This window comes from Phoxinus phoxinus, assembly GCF_949152265.1.
Source record: "Phoxinus phoxinus genome assembly, chromosome: 18".
NCBI lineage: Eukaryota > Metazoa > Chordata > Actinopteri > Cypriniformes > Leuciscidae > Phoxinus > Phoxinus phoxinus.
The window spans coordinates 24,099,236-24,123,799 of record NC_136893.1 but is presented as its reverse complement, the minus strand read 5'-3'; the positions used below and the strand labels follow the sequence as shown (position 1 = coordinate 24,123,799).

The 24,564-nt window shown below is 38.6% G+C and overlaps 1 protein-coding gene across 1 annotated transcript in view; it reads right to left on the bottom strand.

Annotated features, from left to right (window-relative positions):
- The window catches only part of bltp3a (bridge-like lipid transfer protein family member 3A), a 43,523-nt gene extending 19,617 nt beyond the window's left edge, over positions 1-23,906 (bottom strand). The window contains exons 1-11 of the mRNA XM_079588441.1: positions 23,740-23,906; positions 13,086-13,248; positions 12,929-12,967; positions 10,749-10,840; positions 9,255-9,444; positions 6,357-6,497; positions 5,521-5,691; positions 3,675-3,855; positions 2,603-2,689; positions 468-638; positions 61-206 (exon numbers count right to left, since the gene is read on the bottom strand). Coding sequence (XP_079444567.1) covers positions 61-206; positions 468-638; positions 2,603-2,689; positions 3,675-3,855; positions 5,521-5,691; positions 6,357-6,497; positions 9,255-9,444; positions 10,749-10,840; positions 12,929-12,967; positions 13,086-13,248; positions 23,740-23,783 — 1,425 coding nt within the window. The 5' untranslated portion in view covers positions 23,784-23,906. The remainder of the gene's footprint in view (positions 1-60; positions 207-467; positions 639-2,602; positions 2,690-3,674; positions 3,856-5,520; positions 5,692-6,356; positions 6,498-9,254; positions 9,445-10,748; positions 10,841-12,928; positions 12,968-13,085; positions 13,249-23,739) is intronic.
- Positions 23,907-24,564: the final 658 nt, after the last annotated feature.

Below are 24,564 nucleotides of genomic sequence, written 5' to 3'. Positions count from 1 at the left end.
GTCACTGTCAAGCGTGTGTCTCAATAACTTTTGTTATGTTTGTGCAGAGATGTCTCAAACCTGGTGGATGTCCAGATCGTCCACGCGGATCACCATACAGCTGGAGCGAAGTTTCTTCAGTGCGGTTCCTGCGGACGGGGCGGCTGCTGATGTCCGGCGCGAGGCCGGAGTCCGTTCAGGACTGAAGTTAGACACTGATTCCCCGTCTGATAAAAACAAAACAAGACCAATTCAAATTCAATTCATGAAATTAACAAGATAACTTTTCAAAATGAAAACAAACACGTTCATGACAAATAATTTTTTTGAGGATCCGGTGCATCAGTTCAAACATTATTTATTGTTTAGACTACAAAATTATAAGAACTGTGCCTCTTGTTTTTTTTCAATAAAGTGGACTGAAGAAACATGCACAACAACACCAACATTTATTGCTGATTTGGGAGAGACAGTCAGAGAAAGTTTACCCTTGACTCTTTTGGCCGGAGAGTCTTTAGCAGACACGTTTGGTTCTGTGTGAGGCCCAGGGATGCCCAGATCCTCCACGCTCCTCTGGAACTCCTGCAGCAGTTTGGCGGCCCACTGAGCATGAGACTCCATCGCCCCGCAGTGACGCTCCCAGTGCCGGCAGCCTTCACCTGTCCCGCACACAGCACATGTCACTGAACAGCTGGCTTCACTCAACTACACATCTGCCAGTTACCCTGCAGTCAACCATTCACACAATACATCGGTCGCTGCGTCGTTACATTAAGAGGAAAAAACAAGACTTCAAAAACAGTGACAACCTAAACAAAAAGCTCAGAGCAACATTACTGGGTTTGGGGACAATACATTTTCTTCCCTTAAGCGGCACGCCCTTTTTTTTAATAGACATGAAAATGCACATTCCGAACTTAAATGGTTGTAATTCAAGAATGCTTTTGAATATAGATGTAAGATTGGTCTTGTTTTAAAGAAGAATTTTTGTAGAAGTTAAATAAATTAAGAAAGTTAAACAGAGCCAAATAAATAAATAAATCAAAGCCAAAAATCTAAACAAGTTGTGTTTCAAATTTTAGGTTGATATTTCAAAAAATAAGCTTTCAGTGAGATTTTGTTTGGGCGCAGTACCAAACTTTTCCACTAGTTGACATTACCGCCCATATAAGAGCGCCTCCATTTCCATATGTGGTTTGAGTGATCTGAACCATTATTTTTTACAATTTTCATACAATTTATGAAGTAGACATCCTATTCAGAAGTAGTGTTGGAAGTTTGGCAGATTTTAAAATGAATTCAACCTCTAAGAAACACAGAAAGATCACGTGTGTGCATTATAGCTCGCTGCCACATCACAAATGCTGAATCTATTATTTTTTTCTCTATATTCAAAACATTTTCAGACCTTTTTTTCTAAAATAATTGAATGGATGGTATCTTTTGAACTCTTGGCATGAAAACAAACTGAGGTTTCTACCATTCTTTCATGATTTTTCATGTTCATCACGATTTCAAAATAAAGGTGCGAACACGCCTTAGGAGTATGAAAATATTTTTGTTGCAAATTGATAAATTACGGCTCCTCTGTAAATATTTTGAAAATCAGTCACCAAATATGCAAACTAGAGATTGTAAGCTTTCAAATGATATATAGTTTGTCAAGATTAGTTTAGGTTTAGTATAGGATATTACTGTTTTAAATATGTAATGGCTGTAGATATGCAAATATAAGGGGTTAAATAGAAATTAATACTTATATTCAACAAGGATGCATTAAATTTAACAAAAGTGACAGTAAAGAAATGTATAATTTGAACAAAACATTATATTTCAAATGAATGTAGTTCTTTGAACTTGAAACAATATCATGTAAAACTTCAAATGCATGAAGGTTTTGCCGATCATTAATATTCGGGTCTTTAGCGACCCGGATCTAGTATATTTAACATGGATGGCTCCCTAACGGCTGCAATAGTATAAAACTCTCCTGATATTAGAGTAACAATTACTAAAGAATATATCTTGAAAGAGTTTAATATGAGCGGATGCTTTTTACTGTCATCACTAGCTGGGTTTCCATCCGAACGTTAAGCGAATCAAAGGTCGCAAAAAAACAAACAAATTTGAGTAAACTCCTAACCAACTGCAAATAAAACACCATCAGTGGGTGACTTGTTTTTTTGCATAAGTCAAAAACCACCTCAACCGACGTAAAATCTTTTTTTGTGAAAACTCATAATAAATTATAATAATAAAAATTGTTTCTTCATCATCAAATCATCATATTAGAATGATTTCTGAAAGGTCACGTGACACTAAAGACTGGAGTAATGATGCTGAATATTTTGCTTTGATCACAGTAATAAATTACATTTTAAAATACATTCAAAAAGAAAAATATATTTAAAACAGAAAACAGTAATTTTAAAGTGTACAAATATTTTAGAATATTACCGTTTTTACTGTATTTCTGATCAAATAAATGCAGCATTGGTGAGCAGAATGGACTTTTGAAAGGTAGTGTACATAGTCAAGTGAATTTATACGGCGCGACCTCAAAGCCAGAGACAGAAAAGCAAGGCAACAGAGGGTGTGTGATATGATGAATCCCGTCTGGCACCTGGTCTGTGGAAAGGGTAGTAATCCCAGCCCAGCTTCCGGAGGGTCAGCTGCATCGCACCCTGTGTTCCTGGAGGCGGAGCTTCATCTGTGTATACGGGATAAATCACATGGCTATGTCAGTGTTATGATGATATACGTAGCTAACTGCTAACAAGATAAGTTTAGTAAGTTCCCTTCAAAACTTTCAATTTTGTCATTATTTAATCTCCAGGTGGTTCCGAACCTGTATGACTTTCTTTTTTCCATTAAACACAAAAGACGGTATTTATTTGAATGTCCAAACTACTTTTTTTCCACGCAGTTATTTTTTCACGCTATGAAAATAGAGCACTTCTAACATGTTAAGTAACGTGATAACTTATTAGCACCCCCCACAGATTTAAAGTCTCCCTGTGGTGTAAATCAAGTTTTTAATGTTGTTTGTATGTCCATGTGGTGTTTTTAATATGCGTTAAGACAAATCATGTGCAAATTCATAAGTCGACAGCATTGCTGAGTATTTTCTCCTTATAACTGCAGTGAACCAAAGACAGTCTCAAAAACGCAGTTTGAAATCGCTGGTGTTTCTGACGTCACAAACTACCTTGTAACCAATCAGATCAACGTGTGATCGTGAACGAGTGGATCTCTGAGCTGGTGTGAGTGGAGGCGGGGCTCATTTGCATATTCATAGAACCGTGTATACTAAATGAGGCAAGGTTGTAGAGTTACATTCAAGCTATTTTAAAGCATGACAAATGTTTTTTCAAGGATTTTTAAAAATATATATATTTGGTGATCAAAGATTAGTTTTAAGGGATAAAATTGGTTAATTAAGGTTAAAAATGTATCAATTAATTGATTGTTAATTTAAACCATATATAAAGGCAATGATAAAACATGTATGTACACAAAAAGTGCATTGTATCAAATGATTCATTTAAATGTTAGCATACAGTAGTTAAAAACACAATATAAAGAGGGTCCTAGTGAATTCATTACAAAATTAAATCTTCAATGAACTATTCCTTTCAAGTAACTGGGTAGAAATATAAGTAATGGTAATGGTAACAGTGATCTGAATTCATTACCAGAATCTGAACAGCTGTCGTTGCAGATATGCAGGTCGAGACGGGAGATGAAAGTGTGGTAGGATGATTCTCTAACATCATGGAGGTCGAAACACTCGGCCAGTGTGTCGGGAGTCCCGACCGCTTCGGGTGGAGGAGGTTCAGTCCACAGAGAGTGGATCCCAGGAGAGGGAGGAGCAGTCTGGTGCACAAATACAACGAGACATGAACACACACTCCGGCACTGTCTGAGTCATTCACAGGGAGTGGCTGCACTTGGGATTTAATATCTTATGGACGGCTTTACACAACATTTACTTTGTTGAGCTGTTTTGTAATGACAATTGTGTTCAAAAGCCTCACTGCAACCTTTGCCCCAAAACCTGAGGCAGTGCAGTATAGGGCAAAGGGTTTCCTTTTCTTTCTGATCTTAAAATCTGATGTGCCGATAAGAGCATCTCATTAAACATTAAAGAGGCTTTCGCACAGCAGGAACCTTTTCATAGTTCCTCGAACTATTGGCGGAAGTTCCTGAATATTGGCGTTTTCGCACCGCAGGAACTTCAGAGTTGGTCTAAACCATAGACAGTATATAAACTGGACACAGCGACCCCATAGCTTTCAACAGAGAAAAGTGAAGTCAATTAGAAGCACTCACTTCCTGATGGCCAGGCGTACTGCACAGGGTCAAACTTAGCTTGACGACGTTGATGTGACGTGAGCCTGTCTGACAGTTGTAAGTCTTCGAGTAGCTGTGCCGAGAGAAATCTGAATCATTCCCTTCCGAATCTCGCAGAGTCGGAGACCGCGAGCATTAGCTGTCCATGAGCTAGCAGCAGGAGCAACTTTATCATTCTTCCTTGACTTTATGCCTCCAGGTCCCCCCGATTGCTTGTGAGCTTTTCCGCCGGTCTATACGGTAATTTCTCCACTGTGCGACAGAGAGTCGAGTGGTTATGACGCAATCGTTAGCCTATTTTTACAAAAACTGCTTCTACGGGGTCATAACATAAGATACAACGTAATGGGGCCTTTTATACATTGTCGTGTTTCTTTAGAAATAAATAATGGACAAATGGAGTCTTTGGACGCCTCAGATGTAAAGTTATTCGCTGTCAAAGTGACGCCAAAATGAATGGGAGTCAATGGAATGCTAACAGCAGGTGATGGCTTGATAGCCAATGGCGGCCCCCGGGGAAGCTTCGGTTTCCGGCGGATGGATTACCCCCTTGGTCTAAACCAGCACTACAGGAACTACCAGTGACGTTAGTGTACGCCGATTGGCCGAACGCACGCGGAACACCAGCACCTGCCATTTAAAAAAAAGCTATGTAAACACAGTTTATAGCCTATATATTTACTCATGAACTAACTCTACGAACATGTAAAACAGTGATAGATGGGCCTCCCAACCTTTACGCCGAGGAGAAAATCCAACGCAACTTTGAGAGGACCAAGCCGATTATGTATTTCTGCCACACGGCATACCCGAATACCTTTTCATATATTGTCTATCTATGTATAACAGTTCTATATAATAACGTATTAGACTGGACTGTTAGACAGATCGTAAACTAATGAAAAAAACGGAGAATGCGAGCGCTGTTCGTTTGCTCCGGCTCTGGCGTTCTCAGCGCCGCCAAAATAAGGGTCCGCCGTGCCGTCAAAAAGTCACAAAAACAAACGCGGCTCACGTCACTTCAGAGTTCCTACTGGCGGTGTGAATACAACCAGGAAAACGCTCCTAAGGGAACCATTAGTTCTCAGGGAAACACACTGGTGGCTAGTTCCTATAACTGAGTTCCTAGAACTACCCGGTGCGAAAGTTGTCTTTTTGGAGAGGGATTTAAAGGGTCCAGTGTGGCACCTGTAGAGTTTCAGCAGCCATGCTCTTCCTCTGCTGCGCGGACTTCTCCATGGCCTCACTCAGAGACTTGGCGTAGTGGATGATGGCCTTGAGCTGGGAGTCTGTCAGCACCCACAGCAGATCATCCAGTATGAAGAGCAGCTTAGAGGCCAAGACATTACAGTCCTTCACCTGAGACGAGGAGGTTAGAAACGTCAGCACAGAATACATGCCATTCCCCTCTGATCAGGGCCGCACGATACACTGACATAAAACCATGATATAAGCATCGCAAATGCTGTGATTTTAACGGTAAAAGAAAATAAATGTTAATTGGTTAACAGAAAGTTTCCGTACTATATACAGAGAATAACTGATAGATCTAACCGTACATTTAATGTAATTTTACAGTAAAAAAACCCTTTAAATTTACAGTTTTTGGACGAGAAAAATAAGTCCTTGTATCATTTACAGTGAAAAAATGTACATTGACATTCTCACAATTCCCTGCGTGTCACTTCACATATGATGTATTTTTGTGTTTCTTCATAGTTTTTCTTAATTTTTTCTAATCACTTATGTACATTAGGGTTTTATGTTACATTTAATGTTGTTAAATGAATGTTTATTGCATTTTTTAAATTCCATGTGTGCCACCATGCTAATATATATATTAAATGGATGAAACTCCCCTACAAAATGTCTTTTACAAAAAATGGTCAATATCTGCCCGGCAGACTTTGCAATCAGGCAAAAACCGAGACCTAGTTTAACATTTACTCATGTGACTTTGGAAACCAAGTGATGAAGAGGGTTTTTCTGTGAGGAAGATTTGTAAATAAATGTGAAGAGTGTACCCTGCGTTTGAGAGCGATGCGTATACGCCCTTGGTTGGTAATGAGGCGCAGTGGCGTGCTGCCCAGATCCTGCTCGTCACTCTCGATCGCATCTGCCTCAATGCGCAGACTCTGCCAGTTGATCTCCTTGAACGTCAGGACCTGCAGGACACCAGAGTATAAGACATCACACTCCATGAGAAACATGAACACAGGCAAGTCATGTCACTAATGCAAGTTTGGCAAGATTTTAATCTTTCCACATTGAAGTAGAGTTTAAAGACTGGTAATAGCTACCCAAGGGCATTGCCAAGATGGCAATAAAATGGACTTTGTTAAAAACAAAAAAACATGTCCTTTTAAAATCAGTCTTTTCTTTCTATTATTGTCATAACTTTTATTGCACTTACTTGTAAACTGTCATTGAATTACTACCCTAACCTATGTGCAAGATTTAAGAAAGGCGGTATTACTTACAAGAGTAGTAGGGCTGCACAGGTTTTGGGGAAGAAATGGCATTGCGATATTTCGATTTTCTGCAATGTATATTACGATATGAAAAAAAATACAGGGATTTTCTAGCCTGGGAAAACCCAGACCACTCTCAGTTGTAACTGAGTTAGGGTCTGGCAAAGCTCCATAGACAATTCATTTCCACAGGGGCGTCACCAACGGACGTCGGATAGATCTAAAACCAATCAGAGCGATGAATGTCATGACGTATGCAGAGCGACGGAGAAACATCTCGAGACTCTCAGCAATTCTCTGTTTGTGTTAACGAAAATGACTATTTTAAATCGCTTGAAACAGAACCACTAGCTGATTCGAACGAGTGATGTTGTGATGTTCCACGGCGGCATCCATCTTTGTAATATACAAAATCTGCGTCACCGTCTCTGCTCTGTCGTCATCGTGTAAAGCCCTTCTGATTGGTGCCGCGATTTCGACGGATTGGAAATGGGTTTCAATGGGCTCTTTGCCATCTAAATCTAAATTTGCCGGAAGTGGTCTGGGTTTTCCCAGGCTAGGGATTTTCACTATATGACTTTGGAAAATGAATCATTCTAGAATGATTGGGTTGATTTTGTAGGTGAGTGCATCTGCATAGAAAATAAAAATAAAAAGCAGAAAAACTACTTACTTTGGCACTTGCTTTGGGTACCAGACATCCTTTAAGGGATAGTTCATCCAAAAATAAAACCGTTAATTATCGTTATTGAAAATATTTTTAAAAAAATCCTTACTATGAAAGGCAATGGCTACCATCAACTGTCTGGTTACCCACATTCTTCAAAATATATTTTGTGTTCAGTAGAAGAAACTCATACATGTTTAAAACAACTTGAGGGTGAGTAAATTATTATTTTTGGGTGAACTATTCCTTTAAGGGATTAACACTCAAATGAAATGTGAGTGTTCATGAACAGAGTTATGACTGTTATAATAGGCCACAATTTCACTGTTGTTGACCCATTCAAAATACTATAAAATAATCATTATTATGATTTTTATTGTGATTATCATGAAAATAAAAATGGAAATATATTACTATTGTAATAATACTATTGTAATGTAAAATAAAATAATTGGGAATTCAACAAAAAATATATATTTTATGGTATAAATTCTTTAATATAAATTTTTTTTGTTTTTGTTTTCGACCATTAAACCCCTCATGCTTTTATTTTGGAGGAAACCTGCAGGGAGCCCTCCATGTTTACAGGTTTATATATCTCATTTTAAATCTGGTGAAATGGGTGATGCGAATGGCATTCCCAAATGCACGATATAAGCACATGCAGAGACGGGGTGTGTGTGAAGCATTAGATCATGAACTGCTCACAGTGCCACGTTTAACTCTTAAACACACAGTGCATTTATATATTTTAATTAAATTGCAGACTTTGCGGTTTGACAATTGCAGCCAGTGTGATTTAGATGTTATAAATTTAGATTTTTGAACATTCTCATATATTTACATTGTGTTTATAACAGTGGTCGAGAAAACTGTCAGACAAGTGTATTATGAAAATGGTTACACTATTTTACAGTACGTATACTCTCAGTGTACTAACCTAAGAAAGTACTGGTAATATAAGGTGACTGCATAGGTTAAGGTTAATTCAGGGGTAGTTCCTAGTTATTGCAATTGCTATAATAAGTACATAGTATGTATATGTGGAACAGGACTGTAAAATAAATTGCTACCTTGAAAATCGAGTCAGTTTTGATTTCATGATGGCTAAAAAACACACACATTACAATCGGAGCATTTGGCTTTCTACGCCACTGACTGTGCTTCAGTGGGCGGCGTAACCCTGAAGCACAGCTCTATATTAAGAAAACAGGAGAGGTCATCTTTGAGTGTAACATCCATCTCACATCTAACTGCATTACAGCTCATTTAGAAGATCTGGCAACCTGAATACTCAGTCCATGTATCAAAACGATTGGCCCGGATTTCATTACCTAATGCTGGTCTGGAAAAGTAATTAAGAGGGGACTTCTCATGAGCATGTGCTTCAGTGAGAGGAGAAAAGCAAGTGAAAGAGGAACAAGTGGAGGAGAAGTGAAGTGTAGAAACACTTTGATCTGACAGCTGTTGTCCCCTTTTAGATTATGTAACCAATGCTATTTTCTCCCTTATATGATTCACCTGCTCTTTAAAATGAAGAAGCTGACAGTTCATACTGAAAGGTGTTTTAACCAGGGTAATAATGCCACAAAAACCTAATGAGGACATTGTTTGCACTTCTTCAAGCTAAATGCGACACAAAGTGTTGCATAACCTCGGGCGCTTCTTCCAGATGGTGTCGTACGTGCCAAATTGAGGGGTCAGCGTTGCAGGACAGCCCAACATGAACACCGTACTCCTGCTTTTACGGTTGCAGAGCGCTCTCACTACCGTCTGTACTGTACCTCTCCTCTCTTCGGATGTGTAATGCGTGTGTTGCGAAGGTCGCTCTTCTGCCATTTGGGGTCGAGGCTGCAGCCCTGGAGCTGCCAGAGCTCGAAGGAGGCGTGAAACGCTCGGGCCTGAACTTTAATCGTGATGGAGTTGATGATCACGGACATTCCTTCCACAACCTTCTCAGCGAAGCCGTACTCACTGCAGAGGCCAGAGACAGACCGCAAACATCCGTTAGACAGAACCGTCAATCCAGTCTTGTTATTGTTCACTAAAACCTAAACTTTTCAATAACTGGAATAATATAAAATAATTGACCCTTCGCAGGGAGGTTGATTGACAGGTGATCGGACCAATCATACTTCGCCATCCGCCATTTTGTCGGACAAAGCAGTCAGGAGAGTTAGTAGATTAACATGGGAGGATTTGAACTTGCGAAGCGGAGTGTACTGACGCCTTTCCGCGGTTAAAGCAACATTCCTTCTGATGTTCATGTTTATGATCGGTCGAGATGATCGGTTCACGAGCAGCTTTAACTGAGGCTCTACAGCGATCTGGCAGACACATTAAAGAGCCACAAAATGGTATTTATAGTTTAGATTTCTTTTTAAAAATGACCAAATTTGAAAGGTGAGACTTTGTTTAATACGTTTAATATCAAAAGTAACCAAAAAGTAATCTGGTCTGTCCTGTCTGGCAGTGTGTTGTCAGTGTCCTCTCTGCTCCGCGGTGTTCACTGCGTGAGAATATTTTAATATTTTAATATTTAGACCACTTCTAATATTGATTGCTATCAGGATGTGAAGAGAGTTTCAACCAGTATAACAAAAAGTGTTTATAAAAAAAATGTCTACCTTACCTTTAAGTAATAAAATGACTAAACCTGAAATAGAAAGTAAATCATCTCCCTAAAAATTCCCAAAATGCACTATGAAAACCAGTGAGCATCGATGCTCACTGCATTCTCTTAACGGAGGTTCTGTAGCGTGAAACATGAACAAAGTATTTAACATAATATACTTTTAAATAATATGTGTTGTACAGTGATGCTGTACAATAAGGACGTTGTCACGTCGTGTCCCAATGTGTGTGTAGTGAATCAGGGTCCTTGCTGTCCTTACAAGTGTAAACTATTTATTGATTCAAGACCTAGCGAGCTGATTGAGACGCACCCATAGATGTTTCTGAACATCCTGGCTTGTTGCTGAACTTATAAAGAATATTCTAATGATATTCTGTTTCCTAGATTTGGCTTGTGTCCCCACTTCATAACTTATGGCATCTAATGTATGGCCACCTTTTGAGGGATCATTTGTTTGTAGTACAAATGGTGCGATATGTTTTACTCTGCCAATACTTGGCATCAAGAGTTTGAACAAATAACAGTATTGATGCTTGACCGAGCAAGTACCACTAATGAATCTAAATGTCACTGTGCATGATGGAGAGGACATCATAGGGAGCTTTCAACACTCTCTGTGTGATTTGTAAACCATCATTCTGACCTTTGGCCTGCAGTGATGGCTATCGGAGAAGGGCCGTTCGGGGGCCGCGGTTCTTCACAGGTTCTCATTTCAACTTCTACTTTATCCAGTAACTGCAAAAGGAGAAGAAACAGAATTCAATGGGTCAGAACTTCTGATGTACTGTTCTGATGTACACTTCTCAAGCCATACATTATCTATAGAATATGGAAACGGGAATCTCCCAGCAATCTTCGGAGCGAAGTTTTAAGTAACACTAGCTAACTTTAACTAGTTAATCTAATGTATGGGATGTTGTAGTGGTAGAGCATTAATGCACAACATGGATTCAAAATCTGCATACGATTGTTTTATTCCTGAGTTTGTTCCGAACACAAGCTTATAAAACAGACTTAACTTAATATTGTTCAACTAAAACCATATTGTATCTGATTAATAACTTCTCGTTAACATGTTGAAATGCAAAAATTGAAACATTTGAAGGTTATTATTACCATGTTATTACTACATTAACTTTTTATTAATTATAAAATGAGAAATTCTTTGAAACTTCACATTTTACATGAACTAAAGAAAATCACTGCAATGCAAGAAAACCTTAAAAAAACGAATTATATTAACTTTTTTCACTTTTAGATGAACAATTCATGCTGCAATGGTTCATCAAAAGTTGTGCAAATTCCGGTTTATCAACAAAATTTAGACGCAAAAGTGTGTGAGATATGAAATATAGTTCACAGAAGTAATTGAGACAAATGTAACTCATATTTAAAAATAAAAATAAAAAAAGTTTACAGCCTCAGTTAATACCCAATTTAAAATGTTATTTTATGTTATACTACAGGGCCGTTGAATTCTTTAATCTGATTGGGTGACAAACATTCTGAGGTGTGCAATTATTTTCAGGGAACCGCACGGCTAAAGTAGTTCCGGCAGGTCTTGACCTCATTACAGTTCCATATCACTGCGCGTAGTCAACCGTAATAACGGAAAATACGATACAATTCATAACAAGAAAAACCGCAGCCCCATGCGCTCGATCTGCAATTTCCAATGTCTAACTTCACAATCAATGGAAACATGCAGTTTAATTTTAATAAATAAAGTATACAGTCCTATACATAATCAATAGAAAATTAAACTGAATATTTAAATAAATTGATAGTCCTGTTGCACGGGTTTTCGTAATTATTGAAGATAATATAACAAATAAATAAAATTGATAGGCCTATACTAGTTAAAAGGGCTTTGTGTTTCATTTATTAGTCTAGTCTACTGTCACTAATAGAAAAAAAGAAGGAACGAATTAATTAAAACAAATTGAATTAATAAATAAATAATAATATTGACGCACATGCTTCTCTCTAAGGCCGGTTATGAATGTAATTTGATACTTATGACTGATCATGCACGCGTTTTCAGCGCGTTCAGTCTGTGTTCACAGCGGTGTTTAAAATCTCACAGTCAGAGAATGTTTAGTGGTTAAGTGTGTCCAGCATTACTCTGCTATCAGCGGCTCAAACCTCCGTTACTAACTCTAAAATGACGTTTTGGAATTAGCAACGGAGCATGGGTTTAGATGACTCCGCTTCGCGTCGTGACCGCATTACCACCTCGGGTGTGCATTATTTTTTATAATAATTCAACGGCCTGTCGTCAATTATTCCCTACTTAATCGTTAATTTTTTTTAAAGAAATGTGTATATAAAGTTTATATTGATAGTCTTTGCTCATTTGAAAAGTTTTTAGTAGGGGAACCAAAATTATCTATTAATCTCATACCAGTTAAAATGGATCGGACTGCATCATGAGTGTAAAAAAACACACAAAAAGTCCCAGACTTACTCAACCTTATCATTTGCAAAGACTTCAGTTCATTCATTCTCACGTTTTGCATTTGTCTTTTGCTTCAAATCAACTGCTACGGTTTTGCCATTAATCTCTGATGTTGGTTTGTTTAAATTCTAAAACTGCGTAAACGCCAATGGAGAAATTAGCTGTAGATCAAGCCACTGAAAAAGTGTGCAGTCACTGTTACACACTATCTGACCTTATCAGACACTGTAACATCTGAGTGAAACACAAGAACAACTTTTGCAGAAGTGAAAAGGGACTGGAGATCATGTGATAAGCATGAGGATGGCAGAGTGTGGCTGAGAAGCATGACCTAAGAGTGGAAACACACTCGGGGAGATTCTTACCAAACATATGGGACTGGTCTTCAACTTCGTCCATTGTATCTGACATGGGGGGGAAAAGACATTTAACTACAGTTCTCCAAGCTATAACGTTATTCATGACAGTATCCTCTCACGGCTTGAGATTAGTGCTGGTTCCTCCAGTTCTCCTCCACCCTACCCGTATAGCAGCCTTGTTGCAGTAGACGCGGGTGACGGCCAGCCAGGTGGGCAGATCCAGCATGTTCTGCAGGACCTCCTCATCCAGCTCCAGGTTGGACAGCTGACCCTCTCCCTTCAGCGTGCTCAGGTTGATCTTATCTGGGGAGAGGTTCTTAGTGAACCTAACACAAGACCAAAGCACTGATTGGTTAGATGGTTTAAGAGTTATGAGTCAATAAGGGTCCACCATAAATAAAAGGAAAATTTGTTTAAAACATGTACCAAGGTCTTGGAACTCATGTTTTACACCATTTTCAAGAAGATTTGAATTTAAAGGGGTCCTATTATGCTTTTATACATGTAACATTTTCTTTAAGGCCCCGATATACTTAAAGTGAAATCGAAGAACTAAAATCAGGCCAAAACGATAATGTGTAATGTAGCAAAGTAATAAAGCACAAAGTCCCTCCAGCGGGAGATATTCTCTAGCCTATATCATTAACAGTGTTTCTGAACTCCCTGAAACGCCTCCATTGTAGTCTTGAGTTTTCTTCCGGGAACGAACACGTCACAATATTCCTCATTTAAATAGTTCCTGCCCAAGCCATACGCAGAATAAAGGGGCGGGGCCTGGTTGAGTTAGTAGTGTGTTGAAACTCACAGTTATGGTAAGGGGCGGGACATTTCTCAAACACACTCGAAGTGCTTGACCAATCACAACACACTGATCCAGTCGACCAATCTAATCTGCTTTTCTGAGAGACATGAACTAAACGTTACTGACAGACTGGGAAGAGAGGAGCTGCAACAATGGAAAATATATGAAAAATAATGTGTTTTTTGAACATTCAGTCATGAAAACCTATTCTTAAAGAGCCAAAAAACTAAATCAAGACTTTGTAAGAGGGCAATTACAATGACCTTTTAATTACTTGAAAATGTCAGACGGTGTAACCATCAAGTAAAAAGTAATAATTTGTACTTGCACCAATTTTCCTTGCACCTTAAATACATGTTAAAAAACAGAATAATTAAAGAACAATTTTAAAAGTATTTTAACATATTCAATATATATATATTACAAATGAGTCAATGACAAATAAAACTTAAATTTAAAAAAAAAAAAACTTTTCAAAATTGATGTAATGCATATTTTTCAGCAAGAATGTGTTTAAAAAATGTTTTATTGTTAAATAAATCTTCAAAGTGTTTTACATTTATTTTTGTACTTTTTTGGCCAGGTGGTATATATATATACCGTATATATAAAACATAAAATTCTGCCATATAATTTATTTTTATTTTTAATTTCTTATTATTAAGAAATCGTTTTAAATAGTTTCCTTAGTCAGTTAATTTATGTGGACGGTTGTGCCACCTGACATTTTGTGCGTTAAAGATACCAAACATAAAATAATATTTATTATTTGAATGAGCTGAAAATAAATTCAAACTAAATAAATTATGTAGAATAAAGTGATACACGTCAATAATTTATTGAATTATTTTAAAAGGAAATAATGCAATTAGACAAAAAAAAATGCATGTCATGTCATTGACACAAATGTAATAAATTATTAATTCATAAATATTATTATGTTTATATTTATGTTATACATGATCTGTATGTCATAATGAGGAGAAAACTTAATAACCAATAACATTTCAGGTCATGGGAACATATAAACGTCATATTCTTTAAAAAGTCTTGGTCTCCATGTCATTTCCATTTTATTCCCCATTCGGTCACTTTCGACACGATTATATCTTAAGGAACTGATGTCTGAGCTGAAACCCCATCACAAAGACAGTCATTGACTAACTGTGGGTAATAAGATTACAACAGGCCTGCAGTAAGACTGCTTTAAGCCCACGGGAGCGTTTCTAACCCCTGCCCTCAAAACCTGCTGAGATCACAGACACAAGCACACAGAGCACATCTCATATTCACTGTACAGCACTGCGGTGCGCCAGCTAAACGCTTCCTGAGAGGAAAACAGCACATTCACTATAAACGCAGAGCACAGAGTGGCCGCTTCAAAACACTGAAGCGTTTCATGCATTTGAATGGGAAATCTCCATCTGTTCAAAGACTTCAAAGATGAACACATCCTTCAGAAGACCAAAGAGAGGGAAAATACTGCCATGCAATATTACCACACCACTTCAGTCACATTTCAACATGGTGCGATTAACCGTATGTGCTGCAAAACATGATTGTGATTCTCTGTTATTGTTGGAGACAATGAGAATTTAATTACAGTACATATTTAGCTGGATTCAATACTTACAATAGGTTTCTAACTGAGACTGAAAAAAAAGTGCAAATGAGAATTTTTGGCAGAAGATTTTGTCACTGTAGTAAAGAGCAGCGTGGACATTCCTCAAAGCTTCTCCTTTTGTGTTTTACTGGAAAAAGAAAATCATACAGGATTATGAGACTGTTATTCTTCTGAGAAAGAGAGAAAATGAAACATGGCGATTAGTTAACTCAAACTAAAGCAATACAAAAATAAATGTGTTACTTGTAATAAAGTAAGCTTTTACCGAAATAAAGTATATTCAAATAACTAAAACGTATTTTAATCCAGCTAGTTGGCAAGGTTTCTGTTTTCTCTAACTTTTTATAACTAAAACTGAAGTAATTTGTTCTTAAAACTTATAAAGACATAAAAAATAAAATAAAAAATCGACAACAACAATACAATTACTAAAACTAAAATGAAAACAAAAAAAAGAATTATAAAAACTTCAGTAAAAAATATATCAGTAAAACTATAATAATATCTCAAGGGTACGTTTACACGACAACAATGTAGTAAATACGGAAAAAGTTTTTCTTTCGCACGTTCACGTACAGACGACACTGTTGTCAAAATGATCCCCGTTTACACGGATCCGTGAAAACAACTAAAATCGCTGTATTGTTCATGCCAGGCCAGTAGGTGGCGATGTGACTTTGTAAAGAAACACTACACGCCTATAGACTGAACACGTAATACTCATGCGCATGATGCCACCATTTTCACAAATTCACGTTTTTGTAATTTACAAGGAGACAATATAGTATAGTTATAGTTTTCAAAAACCTGCACTTTGAAACCCGTTTTCAAAAGTTAGCATTTTCAGGGCCCCAAAACGCTGTTGTCGTTTAATTGAACGGCCAAAACAAATAAAACGTTTTTTTTTTTTTTTTGAAAACAGTGTAGTGTAAATGTCCCCTAAAATAACACTGATATTAAATGAAATAAGAAGAGGGGAAGACTTGTGGACGGGTTTTCAGAGTGACCCGGTTGACATAAAGCAGTGAGAACAGAGAGGACTATGGGACAAACCACAGCCTGACGTCTGTAAACTCAGCATGTCTCTGCGGTCTCCAGCTGTCCCGGGACTGTGTTTATCTCATCCGTCGTCTTTCTCTATCTCTTCTTCTGAGAGGGTTAGTCGCTTCAATGTAGGGCTGGGTGACAGCAAAAAAAACACAACATCCTTTTGATATTGAGTGTTTAAGTATATATGAACGTATATGCAACCCTGGATCACAAAACCAGTCACGAGTCGCACGGCTATATTTGTGGCAATAGCCAACAATACATTGTATGGGTCACAATTATAGATTTTTCTTTTATGGCAAAAATATTAAGTAAAGATAAAAAAAAAGCATGTATTAAGTACTACCCCCAAAAAAGCATGTCTTAAAGGGGTGGTAAAAAGCCACTTTCACAAAATGTAAAATAAATCTCTGATGTCCCCAGAGTGCGTGTATGAAGTTTTAGCACAAAATACCCCACAGATATTTTTATATAGCATGTTAAAGTTATCACTTTTTGAGGGTTTGCAAAAACGCACCGTTTTGTGCCTGGCCCTTTAAATGCAAATGAGCTGCTGCAGAGGGCGGGGTTTCAAGTGTGTGTGTTAGCAGCTGCAATTACCTCACGCAGACACACACTAAAATGACAGAAACTGTTCTGCCTTTAATGTTAAAACGGAGTCAGACAAAGATGGAGAGACTCGAGAAGAAGTGACAACATGTAGAAGCAACAGGACGTCTCTGAATGGTTAGTTGATGAATTTATGTTGCTGATGTGGAGTTAACTATCTTCAATTAGCATATTCTGTCATGATAATCTATAAATGGCTCGTATAGGAACTGTTGTGAGATGCACACAGAGTGACTTTCTATTGCATGTGAAAAGATGGATGCTAAAGTTTGAGCTGACTCACAGATGTGCTCGACTACAACAACTCTTCCTCTTCTCAACATGGACTGTGTTCCCGGGGGCGGGGCTTATGCACATTTTAGGGTTGCTGATGTCACTAAACCCAGAGGAATGTTGTGTAGTCCCTACCCGCCGTTTGTTGTAGTCCTTTTCTTTAAAAGCAAATATCTCTCTTTGCTTTGAACTTTGAGCATTGTAACTTTGCAGATGTTGTTTATGCTCAACAGAGGTGTCAAGTAACTTCGTCACATTACTTAAGTAGAAATTTTGGGTATCTATACTTTACTGGAGTAATTATTTTTCAGCCGACTTTTTACTTCTACTCCTTACATTTTCACGCAATTATCTGTACTTTCTACTCCTTACATTTTAAAAATAGCTCCTATTTCATTTCTGCTTGTTTTCATTCCCGCTTGTCGTCGTTCAAAAAATGGCCAATTATACAATAGATCTGAGTCCCGCCTCCTGAATACACATTGCTAAACTGATTGGCTTTGTGTTTTCTTTCTAACTTGTGAGAGGCTGTCCGCGCGGCGCGCTGTAGTTTGGTTGTGCGAAGCGGCAAAACTCCTCCGAAGGAAACCTACTGTAGATGCGGTAAGCGAGGGAGAACAGTTTTGTGCTCAAGAATACGGGGCAAATCGCGTCAAATATTGCTTTGGGGACAGCCGTTTTTACAATATTGCCTACTGTATGACAATCGCGGGATAAGTGGCAAACATAATCGTTTGTGTGTGTGTGTGTGTGTGCGCGTGTGTGTGAGAGAGAGGAGAGAGAGAGTGTGTGCGTGTGTGTGAGAGAGAGTGTGTGTGAGAGGGAGACTCAGTGTGTGTGTGTGTGAGTGAGAGAGAGTGTGTGTGTGAGAGAGAGAGAGAGAGAGAGAGAGAGAGTGTGTGTGTGTGTGTGTGTGAGAGAGAGAAGAGAGAGTGTGTGTGTGAGAGAGAAGAGAGAGAGTGTGGAGAGAGAGAAGAGAGAGTGTGTGTGTGTGTGTGTGTGTGTGAGAGAGAGAGAGAGTGCGTGCGTGTGTGTGTGTGTGTGTGTGAGAGAGAGAGAGTGTGTGTGTGTGTGTGTGTGTGTGCGCAACCATTATAGTGTCAAAATATCCCCACAAAGATGGCAATATCCGAAATCCTTATATGCGGCTGAAACAGTTTTTTATGCGGCTGAAACAAGTTTTTCAACATTTACATTTTAATATATATAACATTAGTCATTATGGCCTTAGAATTTTTTTTTTGGGATGCACTATAGGCTCCTTTCGCGCGGTCTAAACTTTTGTCCTTAATGGCATTTTTTTGCCTTGCATTACTTTTACTTTTATACTTTAAGTAGTTTTAAAATCCAGTACTTTTACACTTTTACTTGAGTAAAAAGCTTGAGTTGATACTTCAACTTCTACAGAAGTAATTTTAAACCCTAGTATCTGTACTTACTTGAGTAATGAATGTGAATACTTTTGACACCTCTGATGCTCAAACAGCAACATTACACATTAACTAAAGTTAGAAAAGTGAAATCATACTTTACCACCCCTTTAATTGCAGATGCTTATTTTTGCTGCTCTTGGTAGATTGCGTTGGTCATTATGGAAATGATACAGTTGCGTCTATGTTCTTTCATTTGCGCATCGTCACGCGTAAAACTTTCCACTCCCAGTGGCGCTTTTATTGGATTGACCTATTACGCTAATTTGACACGCTTAGTAAATCTGGCCCTTGAATGGGTAAGAGGGCTGGATCTGGTCATATCTCCTCACACCATCATTATCCATTCCTCTTTTCTTGCGCTCCGGTAGTTCCCCCGTTCCTCTCCCACAGACCTTAACAAACAGTGTGAAAAATACTAACATGTCAGGCTGATGAGCGTAGACGAGACTCTCAGTAATGTGAGTTCAGCGTTCTGTGAAGAGACCACAGCTACACATCACGCAAGCCTAGATTATAAATACTCCTTTCACTAAATCCTTCCTTCTCAGAGAAAATCATGCAAACTTGATGACAAAAAGCCTTCTGATAAAAGGACAGTTTCTGTGCGACTATCATCAAAGCCTCGGGGTGTAGCCTAATGGTTAAAAACCCCTGCAAATGATTTGATAAGGCGATTTTCCTTCCTTTGTTGACATTTCAAACTGGGCGAGATTGGGCGTCTTTTTTTAAAATAGCCAATAGCCTTTACTTTATGACACAATCACAAGCAAAGGTTTGCTAGTCGGTTGCAGGTGGTATTAGACGGAGAGACGTTCTCATTCTAGAGAGATTTGATTGGACCACTGAGTGCAAGGCGAGTCATCAATATTCATCAATATTTTTTCAGTTTTCAGGGAAGATTAAGACTGTACATTTTAAAGGTACAATATGTAAGAATTTTGTAATAAAATATCCAAAAATAACTTGCACAGTGTGATATATTTCCTGCAGTCGTGTACTTACAATATCCCAAAAGTTCCCAAAGATTTTTGATTTCAGAGAAATTCCAATTTTAAATAATTGGCCGTAACCGGAAAACCTGTTCACTTGTCGCCCGTCACTGACGTGATATCCACGTTATCCCTGGTTTCAGACAGACGTGGACAACTGTGTAGTGCGTAACGTCTAGCTTCACACTGTTGTTGTTGTTTTGTTCAAACATACATTATGGACCATGGCAAGCAGACTCTGGGAAAAAAGGAGAACTAAAATGAGGATCAATATCACTGTGGCATTTTCGAGACGCAGAGAGATCAACGTCTGTGACCAACTTCGACTTGACAGAGCTCGTTGATATCTGTCTCTCATTAGCAATCGCGCTCTGCTTCACACCACAGTCATGATAAAAACATTAATGTATTTACTCATCCATAAACATTATTAGATCCATCGGCTTGACGACAAGTTCCTCAGGAAATTTTGCGTCATCAGCCTACGCCTTTGTTATTGTAAGAGGTTAGCGACCCATAGCTGTGAAAAAAAATTACATATTGTATCTTTAAATTAAGACTGTACATTTTAAATGTGTATAACAGCTTGAAGCCGATTTTGTTAATTGGGTTCATGGCCTGATAACCATAAGGTTGCTGGGTTCAATCCCCAGATAGAGCGAGTCACAAGCTATCACTTGGCCAAGGCACTTAACCCCAGATTACTCCAGCAGGATTTTCCTGGATATCCATATCACTTAGCAGACGAACAAGCAGATTCAATCTACTTCAGTAGTCTTGGCTGTTCAGTCCCACTCACACACTAATTAAACTGCGAAACAACAGCCGGGACAGAAAAGAAGAGACTTGTACAAATGTAAGTGGCGCATGCCTGTGCAACTCACCAACACGATGGCCAAGGTGTTCTGGACAGTTATGTGATATTCTGGTGTCCAGCCCTTGTATTAAGATTAAAATCAATAATCAAAAATATATTTTTATTTTGGGTCTGCCTTTAACCATGATATATGCAGTTCAAACTGACCCAGAAACATCATAATCGTAATAGAAACAGGGTCCCCCTTAGTTAAAATCACTAAAGCCGGGGGACCCTAGAATCGCCATCACCCTTTGCCCCGCTAGCGACGGTTTATAACCCTAAGGCCGTGTGTCCAACAAAGCGTTTTTTTTACGCAGCTGGCGTGTTTTTTCAATTGTTTTCAATGGGAGCGCCGCGTTTTTTACAGGTCGCCGAGAGTTGAAGAATGTTCAACTTTGGGTAAAACGCATCGCTCATCACTGTCACTTTTTACCCAACCGACCAATCACAGTGGAGGAGGGGCGGGACTAATACCACACCGGCCAACGGATATTCTGTATCATAGCATTGAAGCGTCTCAACTGAAAAAAAAAAAAACTGCGCTGCCAAAACGCTCTCAAGCGCACATAGCTAGGCGTTTTCAGCAGAGCGCCTAGCGTTTTCAGCTGGCTAAAAACGCTTTGGTGGACACACGGCCTTAATGAGAAAAAAGTAGGTTAACCAGTATTTCCAACCATTCAAAAAATCAAATTGACCCGCCACAACCCAATACAAGAGCTAGCCTAGATAGATATGGCCCCTTTAATGTACATATATTGGATTTTAACTCCAAAAATATTAACTCTGATCAAGTAAGGCCAGTTCACACCAAGAATAATAACTATAACGATAACTATATGAGCATCCACACCAGCAGACGATATCATTCTGATTATTATGATTAACAAAAATCTCACGTCAGCCTTCATTTGAAGAATCATTTATGTTTGTAGCATAAAAATGCATTCATGTCAACATTTAATATTTAGTGGTAGAGGTCTGCTGAAATCCCTACCCCTCAGTATGCCTTCATAAACACTACTAAAGAGAAGGTCTGGGAGTGTGTGCATGTCAAACAAGCATTACAACATGATGCCTGGCTGTCAGCTGACACAGTGAAGCAAGGAGAGGCTGCGCTGAATGAGGGAGAGCTGGCAGAGCTTCAGCGGAGACTCAGAACAGCAGGAACTAGCATGTGCTTTAACACCCACAGAGAGCCTGCTGGGAAATAACAGCCGAAACACTGCTGTACAAGGACTTGATGTAGAACTCACTTCCTCATTCTTCGGACATGAAATGAGAGTGATTTGTATCTCTATGCCAGAATATCGTGATTATATCAGATTTTTTGTACTCAAAGCGACTAAGGTTTCAATTATTACAGAGACAATTTCTAGTTGCTTTCCTTGCTGTACCGAACTCATATCGAACCGTGACCCAAGACCGAGGTACGTACCGAAACGTGTCTTGTGTGTACCGTTACACCCCATAACTAACTAAAACCTCCGCACGTACTCACTTGATGGCTGCTCTGTCAAGTCTTCGTCGTCGGTTAGGAACCTGGGTGTGCTCTTTGATACCAAACTTTCATTTGAAAGCCACGTTTCTAGCATCGGTAAAATCGCATTCTTCCATCTTAAAAATCTTAATTACGTCATATGCTCTCAATGAATAATGCGGAACAGTTAGTTCATGCGTTCATGACCTCAAGGCTAGATTATTGTAATGCTATTATGGGTGGTTGCCCTGCACGCTTAATAAACAAACTAAAGCTGGTCCAAAACACAGCAGCTCAAGTTCTTACCAGAACCAGGAAGTATGACCATATTAGCCCCGTTCTGTCAACACTGCATTGGCTGCCTATTAAACATTGTATAAATGTTAAAATATTGCTGATCACTTACAAAGCACTAAATGGTTTAGCTCCGCAGTACTTGAGCGAGCTCTTAACGCATTATAGTCCTTCACGTCTACTGCGATCTCAAAATTCTGGCCAGTTAATAATACCTAGAATATCAAAATCGACTGCTGGCGGTAGATCCTTTTCCTATTTAGCACCAAAACTTTGGAACGGTCTTCCTAACATTGTCTGGGAAGCAGACACACTCTCTCAGTTTAAATCTAGACTAAAAACGCATCTCTTTTACCTGGCATACACATAGAAAATTATACATTTCTGTTATTAAAATCAGTTAAATGATTAGGCTGCATAGATTAGGTCAGCCGGAACCGGGGACACTTCCTATAACACCGGATGTACTCGTTACATCATAAGAAGAATGGCATCTACGCTAATGTTAGTCTTTCTGTTTTTTCCGAGGTTTACTGAAGTCAGCCACTTCCAGACCAGATTGTGGACCTGCCCCTGGACCCATCCACAACGCATCCCTGAAGTGCCAGCCTCATCGGCCCTGTGAAGGCCTCATCGACACGACAGCCATCGGCACTGATCCTCAACAACTCTCCATACCGGCGTGATGACTCCGACTTCCAACCAGATGGAAATGGATAAAAGCACTGAATGTTCTGATCCAATCTGACCTCTGACATGTAATGCTGCCTGAATCATAACCATACACTGTTCGCTCGTCGGCCAGAGGAGAACTGGTAGGATGTGCTTGATATTAATAATGTTTGACGTGCAACATCTTTACAAAATCACTGTCTCTCTGGAGTCACCTGAGGTTCAGAGCCTGGATCAAGGTCACGTGATAAATTTACTGATCAGACTTTCAGGACAAGGAGTAAATCAATAAAAACCAAAGGCATGAATAGTTCAAATCTCTGTTGAATAACGTTACACCTTTTTACGTCTGCTTAAACTATTGGCATATCACATAAACATGCTGATTATGGAGTTTCCCCAAGCCTAACATGTTTAATATGCTACTACTCTGTCACAGGCCCAGGGTGTGTGTGTGTGTGTGTGTGTGTGTGTGTGTGTGTGTGAATGTGTGTGTGTGTGTGTGTCAGTTGTGTTGTTTCAGCATAACACCAGCATAGATGCTGCAGTCTATTAGCATGTCAGCTAACTGACCCCAAATGTACATGTATATTAATTTCAAATAAACTACAGGGACTGCTACACAGTACACACTGAGCATTTGTGTTTGTTTGTTTATTAGCGGTGTGACTGTGCGAGTCCCGTGAAAACACTGACAATGATGAATAAAAAAATGACACCCAAACAGCATATTACCTGGACAGATGCTTCAGGATCTGCTTTTTAATGATTCCGGCCATCCCGTCAGACTGGCTACCTCTCCAGCATCTTCAGAAATCTTCTGCTGACACACACACACTCACGCAGACACACACACAAACACACACTCACACCCCGCTCATGACTGACACCGCTCCTGCTCCAGCGCAGACTCTGCCAATCAGAATCGCCGCAGCGACTGCGTGTCAAAATAAAAGTCCTCACTGAGATGAGATGAGACCACTAGAGGGCCTCAGCAAACTAAAGAGTGGGCCTCAAGATGAAAACATTTACATTTGTTAAAATTTAAATAAAGACAATCATTAAAGTAAGAACTAAAACTAAGATATTTATTATATGAATTCACCCCTAAACATGTATTTTTTTTTCTTTGAAGAATTATAACAGTGTTATTTCTAGACATGGAAAAGTCGTATTTAATTTATAATACAGTATAACTCCTTGGATATGTTTGTGCATTTGTATCCATAATTATACATATATATATAAAACAATTAACACATTATAAATATTTAGGATTTTTTTTTAACTCTATAATATTTTATCAATTAGAAATTGTGAGTAAAAAATACTTTTAATGGGCCCTTGAAGTCAAAAGGTTTGAGAACCATCTTACTAAACTAAACTACTATACGATATCTGGAGACAATATAATATCACATTCCTAATGATACAGCATGCTGTATTAAAACTGCATTTTAAGCGAATTCCAAAAAGTGGCCTGTATATAAAATTAAATGTTAAATTTTAAAGTACAGTAACTGCAATTATAATGAAAAATGTCTATTAATAAAAATATGG